We start from the raw sequence: 22419 nt of genomic DNA, 5'->3' as shown, positions 1-22419 counted from the left end.
CTTTAAAGGCTCTTGATAGCCTTTATTTCACATTAAAATGTCTGTGCCTTTCTGAGAAATAAATCCATCATCCCAGCTATTTATATAGGTAAAATCAGACTTGAAGAAACATCAATTGGGAGTGGATGTGCTAGAGAACAGGACTTGACTGCTGTCAATTGTGCAGCCAGTGGACTAGTCATTTTCTCTTATTCCCATTTCCCCATTCGCAAATCTTAAACAAATGTATAGAATGCCTTTTATGTGTACAATGCCTTGTAAATTAAAGGGCTGTATAAATGAGTAACAGTTTAATTTGTCTCCTTTCCTTGTTCAGATTGTTCCCCCTCTCTTCCATGCCTTTTCTCCAGGTGATTTGATGTATGACCAATTTCTTTAAGTTTGGCAATTGTTTTGTTTCACACTGAGATAAAAACTATTCCCAGGGTGAGCCTGATAAATATGGCTCTTCTTCAAATGTCACTAGCTGCTTTACTCCATAAAGCATTTAGGGAAACATGTATTTTGGCTACAAGCATCTTAGAATCATAGAATCATAGTCGGAAGGGACCTCCAGAGCCATCTAGTCCAACACCCTGCAGACTGCAGGAAATTCACAACTACCAGCCCACCAGTGACCCCAATTCCATGCTTAGATGATCTCCCCTCCCCCACCCCCAATAAATCCCAGAATCCCTGGCTTGTCTGGCCTGGAGGAAATTCACCTTCTGACCCCAAAGTGGCATTCGACATTTCCCTGGGCATTCAAGAAAAGGCCACAAGAGCCAGGCACTAATACAATCCCTTCTGCCCAGCCACTTATTATTTGCCTTTCACAGAATCATCATTTCTGTCACATGTCTCTCTAGCCTCTGCTTAAAAACTTCCCAAAAGGGAGAATCCACCACCTCCCAAGGATGTCTGTTCCACTGAGGAACCACTTTAACTGGTAGGAACTTCATAATGTGCTGTTGTTTCCTCCAGTTAGAAATCAGATGGAAACTGCTGAGTTTAGCATGTGGAGGGATCTGAGGGGCTTAATCTCAAGGCTGTAAACTGCTGAGCAAGGCAAGTCAGATTAAAGCAAAGGAGGTGCCTCGTAGGTACATTGCACTTGGCTCTTTTCTTTACATTGAGCACCACGGATTCCTAGTGGTGGCACATTCCCTTAAGTTATAGGGTGGCTGTTGCTGGAGAGCAGAAGGAGGATCCTCAAACATCTCAAAGCTCCCACTGCCTGAACAGGCTAAACAGGTCAAAAGCACTGCAGGCTGCCAGGGGGCTTTCCACAGCTCCCCCTTTGCTTGCTGAACAACAACAAAAGTAGGAGCAACAATGGGGACAGGTGCTAGTGCTGAGGCAAAACACTCCCGTGAACTGGAGAAGAAGTTGAAGAAAGATGCAGAAAAGGATGCCAGGACAGTCAAGCTACTGCTACTTGGTAAGCACCCCCCACACCCAGTCCTCCCCCCCTCAGCATGAGACCCACCTCATCACTGTTCTGCTATTACTTCTCTGTTACCCATCACATCCCTCTTAGCTCGATGTTGTGGCTGAGGGTGAGGATATGTTTTCAATCCAAATTGAAGCAGAGCAAGTCCTTAGTGTAATGGTGGCCCAGACAGACTGAGTGGAACCTGCAGATACCATCGTCCAGTTCTATAGCTGTTGTTGCTGGATTGGCTTCCTGGAAAGCAGCTTCTGTTCTAGCCCTCTGAGGATAATAGAGAGACAGGGAAGAAATATCCAAGAAAAAGAGGGTGTTCTAGCTGCATTAGTGAAGATCTGGGTACCTCTGGGACTAGAGATCAAGGCAACTCATGCTAGGTATTGCTGTCAGGGTTATGCTGGTCTTCAACTGAAATGACCTCAAACCCTGACTGAGGAAAATGGGAGCTGAAACAGCCCATTCTAACCTGAAATAGGAAATTATTATCAATTTATGCATTTTCAATCTGCTGCTTGGGTCATTCCTCCCTCTCTACTTTTACTGGTTTAAGCTGATATTTTTGCTGAAAACTGTGAGTCATATTTCTAGCAGTCCTAAAAGTAGGTTACTTTCTCTGCTACCTCTTATAATTAGATTTACAGAGCTGGAAGGGAGCACAGGATACCTGATGTGAATTCAATATTCATTATATAACCACCAAACAGTAAGCCTGACTCCTTTAGTGCTTCTTGAGGTTTTAAGTGGAAAGTCTCCTGCATCCTTGGCATAGTTCAGCTAGCAAAACTGACTATGGCTAGGGATGTATGTCAGCAAAGGAGCTGCCTGCTTAGAGTTACAATTATGAGGCTATGTTGAACCGTTTTTGAAAGACCCTTAGTTATGATACCTGTGTGTGAAAGAGTTGTATAAATAGGGGAGTGGCAAATGTGTTGAAGCCAGTAGGCTTAGAAGGGTGTAACTCTGCCCTATATCATTAATCCTGCAAGTGTATGGCCATTCACTAAGGGCCTTAAGAACACTGGAGTAGGGTCATGAAATGACATTGTGCAAATAAGATGTTACTGGTTCAGGCCATATGCGGCCTGGGTTCTGCCTACCTGCAGGACCTCTTGGTTGCTTATGCTTCACGCAGAGACGTTAGATTTGAAGAAGAAGAAGAAGAAGAAGAAGAAGAGTTGGTTCTTATAAGCCGCTTTTCTGTACCTGAAGGAGGCTCAAAGCGGCTTACAGTCGCCTTCCATTTCCTCTCCCCACAACAGACACCCTGTGAGGTGGGTGAGGCTGAGAGAGCGCTGATATCACTGCCTGGTCAGAACAGTTTTATCAGTGCCGTGGCAAGCCCAAGGTCACCCAGCTGGCTGCATGTGGGGGAGGTGCAGAATCGAACCTGGCATGCCAGATTAGAAGTCCGCACTCCTAACCACTACACCAAACTGGCTCTCCCTTGCAGCCTCCCTTGCAGCCTCATAGGCTAGATATCAGGGGGGAAAATTCACAGTCAGAGTAGTTCAGCAGTGGAATAGGCTGCCTAAGGAGGTGGTGAGCTCCCCCTCACTGGCAGTCTTCAAGCAAAGGTTGGATACACACTTTTCTTGGATGCTTTAGGATGCTTTTGGCTGATCCTGTGTTGAGCTAGATGGCCTGTATGGCCCCTTCCTACTCTATGATTCTATGATTCTGTGATCCTATGATTCTCATCAAGAGGCAAAAAGCCATGACAGGGCAGGGGGAAAACACGGGAGGGGTCTCCCTGTAAGGAGGGCTGCAAATGCAAGATTTAACATCCTGCGTTTGCAAGCAGGAAGCCACTTCTTTTTATATATTTATTTATTTATTTATTTATTTATTTATTTTAAGAGCCTCTTGTGGCGCAGAGTGGTAAGGCAGCCGTCTGAAAGCTTTGCCCATGAGGCTGGGAGTTCAATCCCAGCAGCCGGCTCAAGGTTGACTCAGCCTTCCATCCTTCCGAGGTCGGTAAAATGAGTACCCAGCTTGCTGGGGGGTAAACGGTCATGACTGGGGAAGGCACTGGCAAACCACCCCGTATTGAGTCTGCCATGAAAACGCTAGAGGGCGTCACCCCAAGGGTCAGACATGACTCGGTGCTTACACAGGGGATACCTATATTTATTTTTATATAGAAAGAACAAGGAAAATATCTTTGATTATAATATTACAATATCATCCCTACTCCCCAAAGTCCCCATTTGCTTGAAGTTTTGCATTGCTGAATACTGTAGATGTCTGTTGCCTGTAAATATAAAAACAGAGCCACAACAAAAAAATCCCATAAGTACTTAACATTAAGCATTTCTTATAAAACAATATGAACTTTAATCTAGTATTTATAAAAAAAAAAAAGGAAAAAGGAAAAAGGAAAAAAAACCTTTATCGTGACATTTACAGCTACTTTAGCCCAGTATTTTTTTTAGGAGGGGGGGGGGAAGAAGCCCACTTTATCATAACATTTGCAGCTCTTAAATTCTTCCATTAAAATTCTTTTAAAATCTTTGCAGTTACTGTAAGTATTAATGCCATCCATACAGAAACAGAATATAGAAAAAATGTCAGCCCCCCCCCCCCTTGCCTCCTCCAAGTCTTCTTAAGGAGGTCTCAATTCGAGGCTTAGGAAATGAAGTTGTGCCCCTTTCCACAGAATATCTGCCAATGATTCTTGAAACAGTTTCACCTCCTGGTCTCCAATCTGAGGTGTGTTAGGACCATTTTTTTTCCTGGGAAGCTCTTTTAGAATAGTTACTTGCGGGACAAACCAATGTGTATTTTGGCTGATTCTTTTGTGCTTCTGCTTTGAGATATGTCTTTTCAGTAAAGGTAACCTCATCTGGGGAACTGGATCAGTGATGATAATAAGTTCTTGTTTCGGGTCTTGCTTTCTGAAGGAGTCCATCTCCAATGCTTCAAAATTTTCTTCCACTGAAGATTTCCAATCCTGTAATTCTTCACTCTTGCTATTTTTTTGTTCCAGTTGGTTAATATTATCATTATCATTTGGTTCATCATTCCTGTTTTTGCCATTTCAGATCTCCTTTAAAAAATATCTTTCAACAAATTTTCTGTGAAGGCATTCAGATCTTCTCTTTGTTTTGCTAACAGATGGACCATCTGAGTCAAAAAAGCCATATTAAAAATCATACTTAGAAGTCAACACCAGCCAATTATCAACCAAATCAAAAAAACTCAATGGTAACTTCCCTCGTTCTCTTCCACTATTCCCATTACTTAATCTTTTATCTAATTTAGGTTCAGTTACCCCATTTAAGTCCCCCATTAAAATAACGCTAGAGTATAATAAATTTGACATTTCACAGGCCAAATTCTCAAAAAATGTACGTCCGGGAGCAACTGCGAGCCGCGCTGGTCCCTCCGATTGTCTGTCGTGAGGAAGGGTCCAACCCGGACCCTTCCTCATCACGGACAAAGCCCACCTCTAGGGGGCTTAACGAATTATATAGTCCGTGGTGCCCGTGGCTTTGCCCATGTATCCCTTTCAGCCGATTAGCCAGTATATTAGTAAAGATTTTGTAATCTATATTTACTAAAGAAATAGGCCTAAAATTTTGCATCTCATTTGTCTCCAGTTTAGGTATAACAGTAATATGTGCCTCTTTCCAGGAATCTGGGATGCCATCAATTATAATCTTGTTCATTGTCTCCTTTAAAGCTATTAATATTTCTTCTTTAAAAACCTTATAATATGCACTTGATAACCCATCAGGTCCCAGAGCTTTACCATCTTTTAGATTGTTAATTGTGTTTATAATTTCCTCTGAACTTATAGGCTGATTTAATAATTCTAACTGTTCTGAGTCCAATTTCAAAATATTCTGTTTTTCTAAATATTTCTCTCTTTTCTCTCTAGAGATGTCCTGCTTCTCATATAATTTTAAATAAAATTCAAAAAAACCTTGTTTAATTTTTTCTTCCTCCAGTAATATATTCCCATCTTTCTTTAGGGCTGTAATCAATTTATTTTGTTGTTTCTTCTTTAATTTCCAAGCGAGCCATCTGCCTTGTGTATTTCCCAGTTCAAAATATCATTGTTTTACTTTATTTAACTGTTCACCTAATCTGGCCACCTCTAAGAGTTCCAGTTGTTTTCTTAATAGCTTTAATTGTTGTAGAGTATTTTTATCTTTTGATTTTTCCAACAACATTTTTTCCTTGTTTTTTATTGCCTCTTCTAATTTCTGCCTTTCTTGATCTTTAAGCTTTTTTAAGCTCCTGCATATTTAGTTCAAAGAAGTCTTTTAGTTTCACTTTATAATCTTTCACAACTTCTTCATGTAATAGTAGACTATCCATCATTCGCCATCTTTGATTACTTTTCCTTCTCTTTGACTTCAAGCTCATTAATGCCGGTCTATGATCTGATATTAATCCCGGTAGTATCTCAATTTTTCTTACATCTAAAACAATATCTTTCGTAACCCAAATCATATCCAATCTGGACCATGAACTATGTCTCTCAGAAAAAAAGGTAAAGTCTTGCATAGTTTTATTATTATTCCTCCACACATCCACCAATCCCCAATTATCAACCAAATCAAAAAAACTCAATGGTAACTTCCCTCGTTCTCTTCCACTATTCCCATTACTTAATCTTTTATCTAATTTAGGTTCAGTTACCCCATTTAAGTCCCCCATTAAAATAACGCTAGAGTATAATAAATTTGACATTTCACAGGCCAAATTCTCAAAAAATGTACGTTTACCTTCATTTGGAGCATATATCCCTACCACCAATGTTTTGATGCCATTTATTTCCACTTCTAACATTATATATCTTCCATCTTTATCAGATTTTATTAAACATGGTTTCAATTGTTCCTTAACATATAACACAACACCATTTTTCTTTTCCTTTTTCATTGCTGACACAAAATCTAAACCCAAATTCATATTAACTAAATATTTTTTAACCGATTCCTTTATATGTGTTTCCTGTAAGCAGATTATTAGGAAATTCCCCCTTTTCAAAAATTGGAACACTCTTTTACGTTTTTTGGGTCATTTAGACTAGCGGTCCCCAACCTTCTTGTAGTTGGGGACCGCCTCCGAGGGTGGGAGAGAGCCGGCGGCCCGGCTGCTACAGCTGCACGTAAATGCGCACGCGCAGTTGCTGCGCCTGCGTGTTTTTGCCACTAGGTGGCGCTAATGTGCATGCGTAGAGCTGCCGCACGTGCACGTTTTCACCAGGAGGGGGTGCAAACACACCTGTGTGGCAGCTCCGCGCGTGTGCGTTTGCGTCGCTGGCATGCCGGCGGCTGTGCCTGCCTCTTTTTCCCCCTCTCACTGCGGAGGGGGGGAGGCAGGTGTGGCCGCTGGCGGCCCGGTACTATGGCCTTCACGGCCCGGTACCAGGCCGCGGATCGGGGGTTGAGGACCCCCGATTTAGACCATTCACATTCCAAGTTATTATATTAATATCTTTATTACAAAACATTAAAAAGTTAATTTTGCTCTGTTACAAGCAGACCAATATTTTAATTCAGCTCTTTTTTATGTTTCTTTAGGAAGTCTCTTGCTTTCTGTTTGTCTTTGATCTTAACTTCCCTACTTTTAAATTGGAATGAAATACCTTCTGGTATTTCCCATTTAAAATATATCCTATTTTTTTTTCAACACTTCAGTTATAAAATTGTATTCCTTTCTCAATTTCAAAATCTTTGGTGATAGTTCCTTCAACAAAATAAATTCCTTACCATCCACATGAAGCCTCTTTTCATAATGTGCATGAAGTACAGCATCCCTTATAGATTTCTATAAGACCTATAAGAATGTCTCTTGGCAGGTTTCTTTCTTTAGCATATTTTGAGTTTACACGAAAAATTTCATCCACCTCCAATTTAATTTCTCCCTCATTTTTCCCTAACATCTCACACAAAATATTAACTACTCTTCTATATGTATCTTCTCCTTCCAGCTCTTGCAGTGAGCGCAATCTTAAAAGTCTTTCGTTTTGTTTCACTTCTATCCACATTCTTTCTTGATTTTCTCTCTCCTTCTCATTCTCCGTGCTTTCCATCCTATCTTCTAGACTTTCCATTTTTTCATTGACCTTTTTAAAGTCTTCTACTAGTTGAGATATGCCTTGAAATCTTTGCTGTCTCCTGTTTAATATTGCTTAAGTCTTCATCAATTTTTACTTTTCTATTCATGTCATTTAAAGTCTCGGTCATTTGTGTTAATTTTGTCATCATCTCCTGCATATTCACTGTATCTGGCGTGGAGACAGCAAACTGCATTTGTACCTCCTTTTTTTTCTGGGAGTCATTATTCCTTTTAGATAAATAGTAACACTGTTCAAAAGTTAATAAGGCAACAACTAAAATCTTCTGTAATGTCTGTGACTTTATACACCAGCTTTCCCTTCCCCCTTTCAGTTTCTCCTTCAGCATCTTAATCAGGGGTGGGGTGTTTCAATGAGCCTTCGGGGAAATAAGAATCTAGCTCAGAGGAGTTAGAAAGATTCTTCAACAATACAGCCTCCACTTTACATTTCAATTGTTTAATGAAAGGTCGCTCCAGCCTCAGTCCCCTCAGGGTCTTTCGTGCTGATAGGGAGTTCTTTTTCTCCTGCCTCGATGAAATGCTGCTCTTGGGTAACAGTCACTACGACTGTTTCTCCTTCACAGCTTTCACCTTTATCAGGCACTGGAGCTCCCCCGCTGCTTTTCCTTTGTACTGGAGAATTCTAATTTGCAGGTTAAAGAGTTTTTACCTACATTCTCTAACATGAAGAAGCTCCGTTGATTCGGAGCCAGCCAGCTGGAGCGGAAGTTCCACCGGAATTTATATTCTTTATGTTACTTATCTCCACTCATGTAACCTGAGAAGATAAAGCTGAGCAGAGCATTGGGCTCAAAGAACATCTTTCCCAAACTTATCTTCTTTATTCAAACTATTCTCAAAATCTGAGTGAAATAATGCACTTTTCATAACAATTCAAGTGCTAAAGCTTTAGACCAGGGATGGCTAAACTGGCTTTCCAGATGCCCAGGGTTATTGTAGACCATGGACATATGGGAGCCACAGCTTGGCCATCCCTGCTTTAGACCAAGCTAATCAGTGTAGAAAAGCTAGAAGGTCATACATAAAATCTAAATATTACAATGAAGTACATTTAGATAATGATTGTCGCTAAAAGGCAATACTAACGGTATGGTGTTGCATCATTAGCTCATAAAGTAGCCATGTAGCACTATAAAGAGTAACCCAAAAAAATCCCGTATACGTTTTTGCAGTTTAGAACCCAGTTCTTCAGAAATGTTGGACAATCCATAGAGTGAATTCTCACTAGCATGATGTAAGAGAATGAACAGAAAACAGTAGAGTCAAGGCAGAGTACAGTAGAGTACAGTACAATATGAGATGAAATGCAATTAGTGGATAGTCTATAATTCAGATCTAATCAAGGAAAAACATTAGAGAGGTCACTAATTATGGTTCAGAAAAGCTACTGTCGGGACTCAGGCATTCTCCAAGTTGATCTCCTTTTACCAGGGGAGCGCTGTGACTGAAGCTATAACCTATAACATGCAATGCATGTGTCCTCCCGACCAGTACCAAAGCACTCTAGCATGGATACATTCCTGTAAGAGGCAAAGGGAAGGGACAGCAGAGTTAGGACCTCACCTACTTAGAGGTTTTTATGTAGCTTTGGTAGATACAGAATGGTTGATTCCCCAACGTGTGGATACTCAGCAGTTGATGGACTTCACATTCTGGGGCTGATACAGAATAATCTTTTTTCTTTCCATTATTTTTGTTCTAACAGGGGCCGGAGAATCAGGCAAAAGCACCATTGTCAAGCAAATGAAGTAAGTTTTTGCATAGAGAACAATTCATGGCAAAGCTTTCAAAGAGTGACGATGGCAGCAGGATTTTTCTTCTTCAAGCAAGTGCTTTGCTCCATGGCATTCCTGTCTGGGAGGCTGATAGTATCGAAATTGGGTGCTTCCTGAACACGCTTGACTGTTACTCCAGTCACTGTAGCGCTCTCATGGATGCCTCACACATTATGTCTTAAGGTTACACCTAAGATATCTTAAGCATGCAGTTAAAAACTATCCAAAGAAAACTGAAAAACCAATCATGTCAGTGGTCCACTAGGAGGGATGTGTGGAAGGGAGTGACCCAGGGCGCCATGCCTGCGCTGTAGCCCCGCACAAACACACATGCGTGGACCTGCCACGCATGTGTGTTTGCTCCCGCTGGGGGCATCAAGGCACATGTGAGGCAGTTTTGTGCATGTGCAGAGCTGCCACGCACACACGCTTGCGCTCCTGGCGCGGGAACCAACACATGCATGCGGCAGCTTTGCACATGCACGCATGCGCTAAGCCGCCATGCACACGTTGGTGCCCCCAGCAGGCGCAAACGCACATGTGCGGCAGCTCTGTGCATGCACATTTGTGCCCACCCACATGCCGGTGGCCATGTTTCCCTCTCCCCTCCTCCCGCAGCGAGTAGCTCGCTGCGCCGCGAGCTACTCGGCCGCTTTGGCAGCCGATTTGCTCACAGCCTAGAGAGCTTCTCGCTGCAGGGGAGACGGGGAGAGGGAGCTGCGGCCCCCGCAGCCCACTGTCGAGGCTTTCGCAGCCCGGCAGCGAACCGCAGACCGGGGCTTGATGACCCCTGAATCATGTGATATGCCTGATTCCATCCCCCCCCACCCAAATTATATTTCCCCTGTAATCCCCTTTTCATTGCCTTGAGTCCCGACAGTATCTAGGTATAACCCTCTAGACTGCTTTGTGTGGTTTTGGATTAATTTCCCCCTCTTAACCTCCACAGAATTATCCACCAGGATGGTTACTCCTTAGAAGAGTGCCTGGAATTTATCTCCATAATCTACAGCAATACTTTGCAGTCCATACTGACCATTGTGAGGGCCATGGACACACTCCACATCGAGTATGGAGATCCAGCTGGAAAGGTAGGTTAAAAAGGAATAGGTATTGTTATTTCTTTTGCATTTGAAAAAAGTGCTGTGCAATATAAAACATCTAATTTTAAAAGTTGAATAAAAGCAACTTTTAAGGTTATAGTCTAAAAAACAGAAACATGAACACATGAATTCACTGCAGCTTGAATCAAACGACTAGTCTACTTTGACTGGAAGCTCTCCAGTTAGGTGTGTACATGGCCCTTTTGGGTGGAGATGGTGGGCATTAAACCTAGGACCTTCTGCATGTAGAGCAGGTCCTCAGCCACTGAGTCATGGCCTCATCCCAAATTATGAAGGGAAGGAATGAAGAATGAGGTAAGTAATTATGTCACTAGGGGGCAAAGCCCATTGTATCCAGGAATACAATGGGCGCTAGAGCTTGGCGGTAGGAAGAGGAAGGGGAGGAGCTGTCCAGTCTGTAAAGGCATGGGGTTGAATGTTTGTGTTTTGTGGGAAGTTGTGGTGGCATGGTGACAAATGAGGGCATGGGTGTGGAGATATGGGTGTCATGAACCTGTGCTTTGGAATGTTCGTTGAGTGTGGGAGAGGACTGACCTTTGGGAACTGTGGCATAGTGGTTACAGATGAGCTTTCCAGAGCCATGTCTTCAGATATGTTAAGGGAAAATCAGACTGGAGACTCTTCTTAGGGGGAGATTACATGGCAACCAATTCCTCCCAGTTCTGCATATTTTCCCTTCTTGTGTGACTTAGGCCACAGACACCAAAATATCCCCCTACCCTAATACACATGGGGGTAGTCACAGTACACAGGTGTCCACCCTGCTCCTTCTGTCTCAATTTTTTCACTGTTGATAAAATGTTATGTGCCCACATGCTTCTTTCATGGTTGCTCCTTAGAAGAACTGGATTTTTGTACCCTGTTGTTTACTACCCAAAGGAGTCCCAAAGCGGTTTACAAACACCGTTTCCATTTGTCTCCCCACAATAGAAAACCTGTGATGGATATGGGGCTGTGAGGGGTTTGAGAGAACTGGGAATGGGCCACAGTGACCCAGCAGGCCTCAGGTGTCTCAAAGCATTTTCCAATCGTCTTCCCCTTCTCTACCCATAGCAGACTCCCCATGAGGGAGGTGGAGTAGAGAGCCTTACATGGAAGCTGGCAACCCTAAGAGGAAGTCTCTCTGTGCACAGAAGTCTTGACCTTAGAAAGGTTTTTTATACTGTTTTTTTATTTGCCAGGCCAAGGTTGAAAAAAAGTCAAGTCAGTTCCCATGTCTCTCCAGCCATTTACTTATTCACTATCTACAGTTTCAAGCTGTAAATATTCTTTATTTAGATCTTCCTGCACTTTCCAGACTCACAGGACTGTGTTGGTCTGTCTGTCTGCGCACCAAAATGCAAGCAGTTGCTGGTAAGGGCTGGCCATAACCCATAGCCCCGGAGGGACACACCTGCATCACTCCCTCCCAACTGCAGGCAAAAATGGCTCATTTGAAGGCTGGACTCTGAGGCATTGTACGATTTTGAAGTCCCACCTCCAAACCTCCAGGAATATTTCCAACCCAGGGGTAGCCAACCTCCAGATGGGGCCTGGAGAGCTCCTGGAATTAAAGCTCATCTGAAGAGTATAAAGATCAGCTCCCCAGGCAGAAAGGGCTACTTTGGACAGGGTTGTGGTAGAGAAGAAACATTTAATGCCTCCCAGACAGGTTGTTGTTGATTTGAAAGACTTGAGGCCCACTGCACAGGGTTGTTGTGCAGATGAAACAGGAGACAAAAGAACCTCCGCAGCAGCATCCAGTTTCGTCTGCAGAATAATGCTGTGCAGTAGGCCTCAAATCTGAAGAAGAAATACACATGGCTTGACTGTGTCTAACCCCCGGCCAGAGCAGTATTTTAAGTGAGAAGGGGCTTTTCTGTGGCCTCCCTGTCAGCCAGTCATTTGGCAGAAGGAGAAATCCCCCCGCCCTCAAAAGGAAGGCCCTCAGGCTCCCCTGCGTTGCTCTAGGAAAAACCTCCCTCCCCTCAGTCAGGGCCTGTCAGAGGCTCCTTCGCAGCAGGCCTGAAGGGGGGAGGGGGAGCACTCTGCAGCCTCCTGCCAGCTCTGTCAGGGTTCTGAGGCAATTTACAGTTGGACATGACAGTGAGGACAGCCTTGGGGCGAAAAGGGCTGGCACAGCCTGTCGAAGCCTCTGTTCTCATCCCCCTTGGCAGCCCTACTGACCTCCTCTCCCTGCAGTGGTCAGGGGCAAACTGGCAGTGATGTCTCCAGATTGCCCCTGGCTGAGCGGGACCTGTCAGAACTTTGGCCCAATGATAGGGCCTCCCGACTGGCTTCATGCCTCCCGATTGGCTAGAACTCTGGCCTGTCCTGGTGAGGGCAAAATTGGTAGGCGCTTCGCACCTTCCGATTGAGCCTCACCCGACTGGCTAGAACCCTTGTCTGTCCTGGTGAGGGCCCGTCCACACTCCACCCACTTAGCCTTTAACCAAATATGATACTGCTCACCAAGCGGTTACAGATATACTGTCTTTCAACTGTAAGTGTTCCAAAGGAAGACAATGGAAGAAAAAAAACACTAAATTACAATACTTCTCATAATTAGGAAAAGCACATGAAAGTAAATGTCTTGAGGTTCTTAAAAAGTGAGCAGAACTGGATTGTACAAATAGTTACAAATATCTGTAGATAATGAATTCCAAATATAAGGCAAGGTGTGAGATGACAAATGTAACCTTTGGCGTGAGAACAGTAGAAAACACATAGCTATAATAGAAGGAATATGGAGTATGATGATGAAAAATCTTTCCATGATCCACCTCAGATGGTGAAGTGAAACCCAACTCATGTTTCAATTGTAGGATTATTCCTGCCAACTGCTGCACTTAGCTAGTGCCAGTGAAGAGGGTACCATGCCTCCGGAGATGTTTGACATCATCTGCCGCCTCTGGAAGGATACAGGCATCCAGGCCTGTTTTGCGAGAGCCTCAGAATACCAGCTGAATGACTCAGCTAGCTAGTAGGAACCTTTTGTTTGTACCCCTTGAGAGACAAAGAGAGGGTCTCCAAAATAACGTAGGGGTGTGCAAGCTGATCCCTAGAAAGGTGTACTTATTAGAGAAATATATCTGTCCCCATTTTCCACAGCTGTTGATCCATATTCATTTATTTATTATTATATTTATATACCGCCCTCCCTGAAGGTTTTAGAATCTGTATCCCTCTAATTGCAGGTTTGGCAGACAGGGAACATCTCTACTCCCACAAGTTGATGTGGAAGCATATGAGGCCAAAGGGAAATGACCTTATGATTGGACACTGTTTTAAAGTTTTCACCCAGGGTGGCTGTAAGGGGAAGGGTGATTCTAAGAGGGAACAGATTGAAATCAGGTACTTACAACTTTGCAGAGCTGGATCTGTGAGCAAGTGACCGAGGAAGGTTCACTGTGGTTCTCAAGTAGCATCTCTCTCCCCTTATTCTTGAAGAGCATTGCAGAAGCATTGTTTGAGCACATGTAGTCTGCCACTTACAGTATCCAGCGGACTAGGAACAGGACATTTGACTGCCCTCTCTGAAGGTGTGAGGCAACTCACATGGTAGGCTTTACATCTGTCTATCTTCAGTTACCTGAATGACCTGACACGGCTGGTGATGCCTGGATATATCCCTACAGAGCAGGATGTTCTACGCTCCAGGGTCAAGACTATGGGCATCACGGAAACTCAGTTTACCTTCAAGGATCTCAATTTCAGGTACCACAGAGTTGCAATAGATGGACCATTTGCCTCATATTTGTTAAAATACTTAATGGGGGTTTTAATGGGGTTGAGACTACTGTGACCCGCCTCGAGCCAATAATAATAATAATAATAATAATAATAATAATAATAATAATAATAATAATAATAATAATAATAATAATAATAATAATAATAGGAGGATCATACATGCCTTGCCAGGAAGCAAAATTATGAGTGGATGGATTGGGAGAGGAATACGTGCCCCATAACAATCGAAGGTAAAAATGCTAGTGACTAGATCACAAAATGCTTCCCAGCCATTTTCTTTTTAACATTTAATTTAGCTTTATTAAAATTAAACTAGCTTTACTGGCCCAGACACAAAGAGGACTATAAGCTTTATAGCTCCTGATATGAAAAACAGGACAGGTGTTATTGCCATAGTTCTCTTGCTTTGCAATAAGAAAAAAAAACACTTCTGAACTTTGGCCTGCACTGTTGAGGTTAACTAGGAACTGGGAAACCCAGTTCTGTTTAGGAAAGTTTGCGTAGCTCAGAGGCCCCTTTGTATGATGCAGGGGACAGTAACAGAGGGACAAGCAAGAATCATATATAATGCGAAATGTACAGCTAGTGCCCAAATGACAACTGTGCGTCTAGTTCCCCTCCCCCTCCCCCCTCCATAAATCAAGGAGATCTTCTCTTATGTTGGGATGCCATGACATTCTTGGCTCACCCAGTACTGCAGAGGCACAGTAATGTGGTACCATCACGATTCAGGGTATGTTGTAGTTTACAATACAGAAGGGAACACATGAAGTAGACGTTATGTCACCCAGGGGACCACTAAGGCACCATACTGTGTCCCTTGCACTGTTTACTGAAATCCCACTTTTCTCCTGATGCAAATTTCAGACCACTATTCCCTGCCTCGTCCATGTTCATGCCTTAGTCCTCAACACAGCATTTGAAATGAGAAGCCAGGCAGAGCCCCAGAGGAAGCAGGACTAATGGACAGAGCGTGATGTAGAACTACGGGGGGAGGACAGGATCAAAGCCAAGTTGAGACGGCCCATGTCAAGGTTGGCTTGCCCTGATGCTTCACAGATGCACCTGTCATTTGTTGCTGAATTAGCAGTTTGGTAACTTTGACTGAGGATTTAGCACCCTCTAAGGATGTAAAGTGGAAATGCTAGAATTCCGATCTGTACAGGAGGCTTTGGTCTGTTCTTATTTAAGAACAAATTTCAGTAGTCCTTCCACTTCCAAATAGTGAACACCTCCTTAAGCTTCTTGCTATTATATCTTTCTTCTTTCTGAGACTTTTAGTCTAGGGACAAGAGTTGCTCGAGCCTTTCTCATACAATACGGGCTAAGCCTGGGCCTTCCTTTCCCCCCCAACTTAGATTAAGGGATGGACTATAGCAGGGGTAGTCAACCTGTGGTCCTCCAGATGTTCATGGACTACAATTCCCATTAGCCCCTGCCAGCAAACACTGGCAGGGGCCCATGGGAATTGTAGTCCATGGACATCTGGGGGACAACAGGTTGACTACCCCTGGACTATAGAATACCAGTTAGAGGCTTCATTGGAAAAAAATACTTTCCATTAATTCCTCACAGGCTGGGCTGTGGCAAAGTAACAGAGCAACCAATTCAGTTCTTTTTATTCTGGCCTTTTTTTTCATACTTCCGTTGCCTACCCTTCCCTCAAGATCCTCAGTTCACTGTTTACCTTGGACCCTCCCTTCTATCACACTGCCTCTAGTTTCCCCATCTTCCTCAGGATATATGTAATAGCTATCATTGGTTTGTTCATATAAAACTGTTCCTGCTTCTATAAGGTTTATTCCCTGCCAGACAATTCTCCTTTCTCTTTCTGAAGGTGGACTGGATTGCAAGTTTGCTTCAAATATTTTGCTTTCAACAATTGGAACACTTATGAACCATATTGTCCAATTATCATCTAAAGGCTGCATTGTCACAAGTACAACACACTACTGCTGTGGCCTGGTGAAAATAGCTTGGCTACTATACCTTTCCTCCCTGCACACTTCTCTCTCTTGGTGCAGCAGATACTGTCCTCTACCACCAAACTCATTTTCTGTAGCCCTAGCCATTTCTGTGTTCCTTAGACCATTGTCTGATGTGCTGGAACATCTTAGACCTAGAGAGCTCATATTCAGCCTGTGTTGAAGCAGCTGCATTGGCTGCCAGTGGTGTTCTAAATAAAGTTGAAGGTATTGATACTTACCTTTAAGGCCATCTGCAGTCTGGGCCCAACATACTTGAGGGCTGCCTATCTCTTTATGTCCCCCACAGGGCTTTATGCTTGGCAGGTATGAACTTGCTGCTGGTTACTGGTCCACGGGAGGTATGTCTGGCCTTGAGTGGGGGCAGGTCATTTTCAGTCCTGACCCCTGCCTGGTGGAATAAGCTCACGGAAGAGCTGTGGGCCCTGTCGGAGTTGTCACAGTCTCAAAAGCCTGCAAACCCCACTAGGCTTTTGGTTAAGGCTAGAGCCAGAAGATCCTGGGCCCCTCCCCACTTTCTTCCCATGGTGGATTCCATGGCTGTGCAGCAGATCTGCCTCAGTAGCATTTAGGCCGAGAGCTGCCAGGACTTCGGGGAGGGAGGAGGTTTTTGAGATTATTACCTGCTGCCATGTTACAGATTAAATTGTTTGGTCAAGTCAAACTTTGTTGCACTAGGCTATCGCAAGGTGATTAAATTTGGGGGGGAATGTTTTTTTTAATCTTATTGTATTGTGGGATTGTATATGAGCCAGTTCACTGAGAATGGTGGGATAGAAATTCAAAAATAAAAAGAAATAAATAAAATGAACTGCCTTTCTAGCACCTATGAGAAATGTGTGTAGAAGATCTGGGCATCCAAGCCATAGTGGTGGCTTTTGCATCATCACGGTATAGTGGTTAATAGCAGTGGACTCTAATCTGGGGAACCAGGTTGATTCCCCACTCTTTCTCCACATGCAGCCAACTGGGTGACCTTGGCCTAGTCAGAGGTCTCTTAGGGCTAATTCTCACAGAGCAAGTCTGTTAAATATCTCTCAGGCCCACCTTTCCCACAGGGTGTCTGTTGTGGAGTGATGAAGGAAAAGGGGTTTGTAAGCCACTCTGGGACTCCTTCGGGTAGTGAAAAGCAAGGTATAAAAAACCAGATCTTCTTCTTGAGAGATGAGTTCAGCAGTTCCAATCCAAAAGAACAATAACTCTCAAGAGTTGGAACTCTACTGCCTTGCTTCCATCTGAATGGAATAGACTTTTTTCACAGCTATTGGCCTCTGCTACATTATGACCAATGTTAGTCAATAGATTTGTGGAAAATCACTGTTCATGTATTGGGTCTGCTCACAACATTATCTTGGTAAGGCTCCAGCATGCATCTGCACTGAAAGATCAGCCTGTAGGATATGTGGCATTTGCAAGGTGAGGCTGCTTGGCACAGAATAATCAAACCCCCTGAACCTCTGGCCAATAGTCTCGTCATGCTTTGTTTAACTGGCTCATCAAATTTGTATTAACTGCCAGATAGCTGGTAGGTGCATCCAAAGATTTAAGACTTCATTTCTTATGTTTGCAAAAACATCATTGTTACTTAGTGGTTTTAGCAGAGCTTGTTTCCTGTTGGGTTAATTTCTATTGGTTTTAATGGAAAGCACATTTCTAATTATAACATTTTTGTTTCCCATCCTACTTGGCTGAAGTTTTAAGGGATTGTACCTCTCTGCCATATTTCAAGCAGATGGGAGACAGGCCCCCTATTTTAATACGCAATTTAAGAGAGACAAAGACCTGTTTTGACAATTGAAAGAATGTTTCTTATATGCCAGTTCCACATCATCTTGTCCCTCTTGACTCTCTCTCTGAGCACATGCCCAAAAATAAAGGATCTGTTTTAAATTGGTAACAAATTACTTCCTATTTACTTCAATGACTGATTGTTTCCTGTTTATTGCTTGGCTAAGATCATGTGTGTAGTGTATGTTTATGGCTGGTTGATCAAATCCTGTTGGGGTACCAATATCCCCACATTTCTTCATAATTAAATCCTTAAACTTCTAGATGATAGAGCATCCATTGTTTGACCCAAACCTTTTAAAACTTGCCTGTGGTTGAGGCAGGCCACCAACTACTCTGCCAACACCATCAAGCCACCAACTACTCTGCCTGCAGTCACCAGGCTAAACATCTCAGTGAGATTTATGTTATGTGGACCCCTCTTCCCATATAAGAACAGTATTAAAGGCAATAGTAGCCGTGTAATTAAAAAATGTTTTAACTGTATTTAACTAATTTTAAATTTTATTTTGGTATACTTTTATAATGTACTAGAAATTAAGCCCGCTGTGGTATAAATACAGCAGGCACTAGCTGCGGGAGTGATGGCGGGCAGCTGGGCAGGCGGGCATAGCTTGCGGGGCTGGTGGGTGTAGGTCTTGGGACCCCCTTACCTCGGGGAGCTCACCGTGGGTGGGGCGTGCCGCAGGGCAACGGCGGCGGCGAGAAGGCGAGGTGGGGATCGGCCATACAAGTGTCGAGGCGCGGCTGGCGAGGGCAGCACGTTGCGGTGGCGTCATTGCATGTCCGCGGCAGTCTCATTGTGTCGGCGGCCATCTTGGGGCTGTCTGGCGAGGCATTGGCGGGGCGTTGGCGGCGGAGCGGGTGGCTGGCAGCCTGTTTGTCCTTGGTGGCATCGTGGAGCGCGAGGCCTGGCCGCAGTGGCGGTGTCGAAAGTCGTTGGCAGGCATCCAAGCAGGGAAGCGGCCCCAGGAGCTCGGGGCGTGGATGCAGCGGTGACGGCGAAGTCCGGGGAGAGGCGCCGAAGTGGCGAGTGGCAAGTTTGTGTGGGGGGTGGGAAGGTCGCAGGCACTGGCGGGCGGTGATGGGATGTTTGGGGTGGGGGTGGAAATGCCGGGGTTGGCCGCGTCCGAGGAGGCGGAGTAGGTAGGAGCTGCATTGGTGGGGAAGGGCAGTCGCTGGGTGGAAGGGAAGCAGTTTTCCCCGACTCCAGCGGCGTGGGGCGAGCCTCCTCCCTGGCGACCATCTGGCGATGATGGTGGCTCAGAAGGACTGGAGAGTTGGAGGCGCGGCGTTCCAGAGACGGGCCAAGTGTCCAATAGGGAGGCGCGCAATTGGACACTTGGCCCTGGAGTGCCACTCGGAGGAGTGAATCAGGAGCCGCGAGTTTTTATCCCGGACAGAGCCCGCCCTAACTCCTCCCCAACAGCCCTTACTCTTTTATTTAATCTGCTCTGCAGGAGCGGATTAAAGATGTATTGTATTGACACTGCAATCTGCCCTAGGTGTTTTTGAGAAAGGGCAGAATAAAAGTTGAAACATAAAAACATATATAAAAGAAGAACCCTTTCTGCCACCTTGTTGAAATTTGGCAAGACAAATATTTTGTGTGACGGGTAAACAGCTACAGAACTTAGTCCTAATTGGATGGAAAATGTGAACTAGTTAATTTGTTTTGTAGTTGTTTTCCAAAACAATGCAGTTTCGTTTTGAAACAAATGCATATCCATGAACACATGAAGGTGCCTTTTACTTAGGTCATTCTCCCTTAACTTATTGTTTATGGAAAATTTAGATGTATTAAAGAACTATAGCAATGGATGCCATGCATAATCTAACTCTATATACAGTGTGGTCCCTCTTTAACTTGCTGGCAGGATGTTTGATGTGGGGGGCCAGCGCTCAGAACGTAAGAAGTGGATTTACTGTTTCGAGGGAGTCACCTGCATCATCTTCATCGCTGCCCTCAGCACTTACGACATGGTCCTAGCAGAGGACGATAAAGTGGTAAGCAGTACCCCAAGTAATCTGACTCTTTAGAAACAGCAGACAGAATCTGTACATAAAATAAAATGTATAGCCCAAATCAGTTTATGCTTTGCTGAACAGCGAAGGATGCTAGAATCAGTCACCCATTTCAGGAAACTAAATATAATGTTGCCTGGGCATGAGTCAGACAGACAGTGAGCGAAAAGTATATTTTTACAAGATTTATACAGGGTTAGCCACCACATCAATAGCCACAGATAAGAGTTAAAAGGAAAGATGCTATTTCTATTTGCTCTCACAGTAGGAGCTATGAGCAAATACAGGCCAGTGACCTTGTAACAGCAGCAAACTTAACTAGGAATCAAAGTAACAGTGACCAGGCATAGAACATCATAGAATGTCTGTGAGTAGTGTATAGAGTAGTGAGTAGTGTATAGAAGGGGACATCTACTTGACGGGAAATAGAGAAATTATATTTCTTATCACGTTTGTTCATGCTGGCTTAGGGCACTGGGTGATACTGAAAGGGCCTCTTTGGGTCCCGTTTCTCTTCTCAGAATCGCATGCACGAGAGTCTGCATCTGTTCAACAGCATCTGCAACCACCGATACTTTGCTATCACTTCCATTGTTCTTTTCCTCAATAAGAAAGACATTTTCCAGGACAAGATCAAGAAGGCTCATCTTAGCATCTGCTTTCCTGATTATGACGGTGAGTCCCTGCATTCCACATTTATGTGTGATAATACAATCTGAAGAAATGTCCTACGGCCAGTTGTGCAGTGAATATGGGAAGGCGGTAATGTTTATTCGTCAGCCTGAACAAATGTTGCAGATATTTGAACACCCGATGGCATCACAGTAACAGGTCTATGACACCATCATTAAGGATTGCCCTTTTTATCTGTGCAAGGTTTCCCCCATTATCATCTCTCTGGGACAATATAATGCTATTCTTGGTGGCGGCAGGTAGCAGGTGACAGAGTTGCTGTGTTTTAATTTATTAGTTTTGACCGCCAGGGTCCTCCTGCTGGTTTTTAAAGACTGTGTTCATCTGTCTGATCTATCCCCTCACATCTCCAACATTTGAGAGAGAAGTTGAAGATTTATTCTCAGCGCGTTACTCCCCTAGTCTCCTATCAATCCTCCCGGATGGACAGGCAACTCCCACCTTAGTAAGCAATTAGGAGAAGGAGCCTCTCAAGCTATGCTGCTAATGAAAGGGGAGATTGCCCAAATAAAACCTTGGAATACACATTTATTTGCATAATCTACCTTTGTCACTGGGAACGCAGAACAGCTGATTGAATACGCTCAGTACTAACTCACCCCTTCATTGTCTTGTTGAGACATTGCTGAGCTGTTCAACAAAAACTGCATTTGCTTGCAGGGAAGAGGGTGAAGCTGCAATAGGCGATTGGCAGAAAGATCAGTTGACAGGAAGAGTTGAGCCTATTGTTCTCCAGGAAGAGGTCTGTTTTGCCCTGTCCAGTTAACTACATGGAGAAGACAGGTGTTTATTTATTATTTATACCTTTGGTGGGTGAACAAACAGCCTTCTGTGCCTTCCCATCCTACCACACCAATCAGTGAAAGCATTTACAATGAAAAGATTGCATCCACTACCTTTCTGAAAACACCCATGTATATATGAAGTGTGCACACACACAAAAGCTGACACCTCAAATTAAACTTCATTGGTCTTAAAAGGTGGCGCAGGACTCAAGCTTTTGTTCTGTTCATATATAGCAATCATGCTTTGGAAAACCACTAGGGGTCCTCAGCACTCTATGGGAAAATGCTAGCTTTCTGCCACGTAAACTAGAATTTAGCATCTCCAGCTCCCTTTTGCATTTTTATGGCTTCAAAATGGTTTTCTTCCTCTTGCCAAATGGACGTAGTTCAGATGGGCTAACACCTGGGCTGGTCATGGCTAAAACTGGGCATTAAATGGAAGACATGGGCAAGGCCCCTGACTTTTTGAAGAAGGCATATGGAAAACTGGTGAGTGTGAGTAAGCCTTGAAGCAGGCACCTTTATGTGGAAAGAAGTGAGGAGTCACAGTGAAGCCGCTCCTTGATGCCAGCATCTGCATCTATGCAGGGCCCAATACGTACGAGGATGCAGGTGTCTACATCAAGGCCCAGTTCCTGGAGCTGAACCTGAGGAGGGATGTCAAGGAAATCTACTCACACATGACCTGTGCAACTGACACACAGAATGTCAAGTTTGTCTTTGATGCAGTCACTGACATCATCATCAAGGAGAACCTCAAGGATTGCGGCCTCTTCTGACAGCAGTCACTTGGGTTCCAAGGCTGGCTGACTCAGTCCAGGTGAGCGAGGGACCACTGGGAACAAAAGTGACTAAAGAATCCCAGTCCATCCTGCTTTATCACACTTGTTCAGAGGTGGCCTGTTCTATTATTAGTTTGCATAGGAGCAGATTTGGCATCTATGGAAGCAAAACTTGCTAAGGGATCACTTTAGGAGGTTGAGGTTGAAG

General features: G+C 44.0%; 1 protein-coding gene across 1 annotated transcript; it reads left to right on the top strand.

Annotated features, from left to right (window-relative positions):
• Window positions 1–1304: 1304 nt before the first annotated feature.
• On the top strand, window positions 1305–22208 carry GNAT1 (G protein subunit alpha transducin 1). The gene is made up of 8 exons (XM_077326019.1): window positions 1305–1420; window positions 9228–9270; window positions 10247–10388; window positions 13226–13383; window positions 13989–14117; window positions 19804–19933; window positions 20473–20626; window positions 22018–22208. Exons 1-8 carry the CDS (start codon window positions 1315–1317, stop codon window positions 22206–22208), a joined length of 1053 nt encoding a protein of 350 aa, XP_077182134.1. The 5' UTR covers window positions 1305–1314.
• Window positions 22209–22419: the final 211 nt, after the last annotated feature.

This window comes from Paroedura picta, chromosome 3 (assembly GCF_049243985.1).
Source record: "Paroedura picta isolate Pp20150507F chromosome 3, Ppicta_v3.0, whole genome shotgun sequence".
In the NCBI taxonomy this organism is placed as follows: domain Eukaryota; kingdom Metazoa; phylum Chordata; class Lepidosauria; order Squamata; family Gekkonidae; genus Paroedura; species Paroedura picta.
Note: the sequence above shows the minus strand (reverse complement) of the source record. Positions and strands in the feature narration are given on the sequence as shown.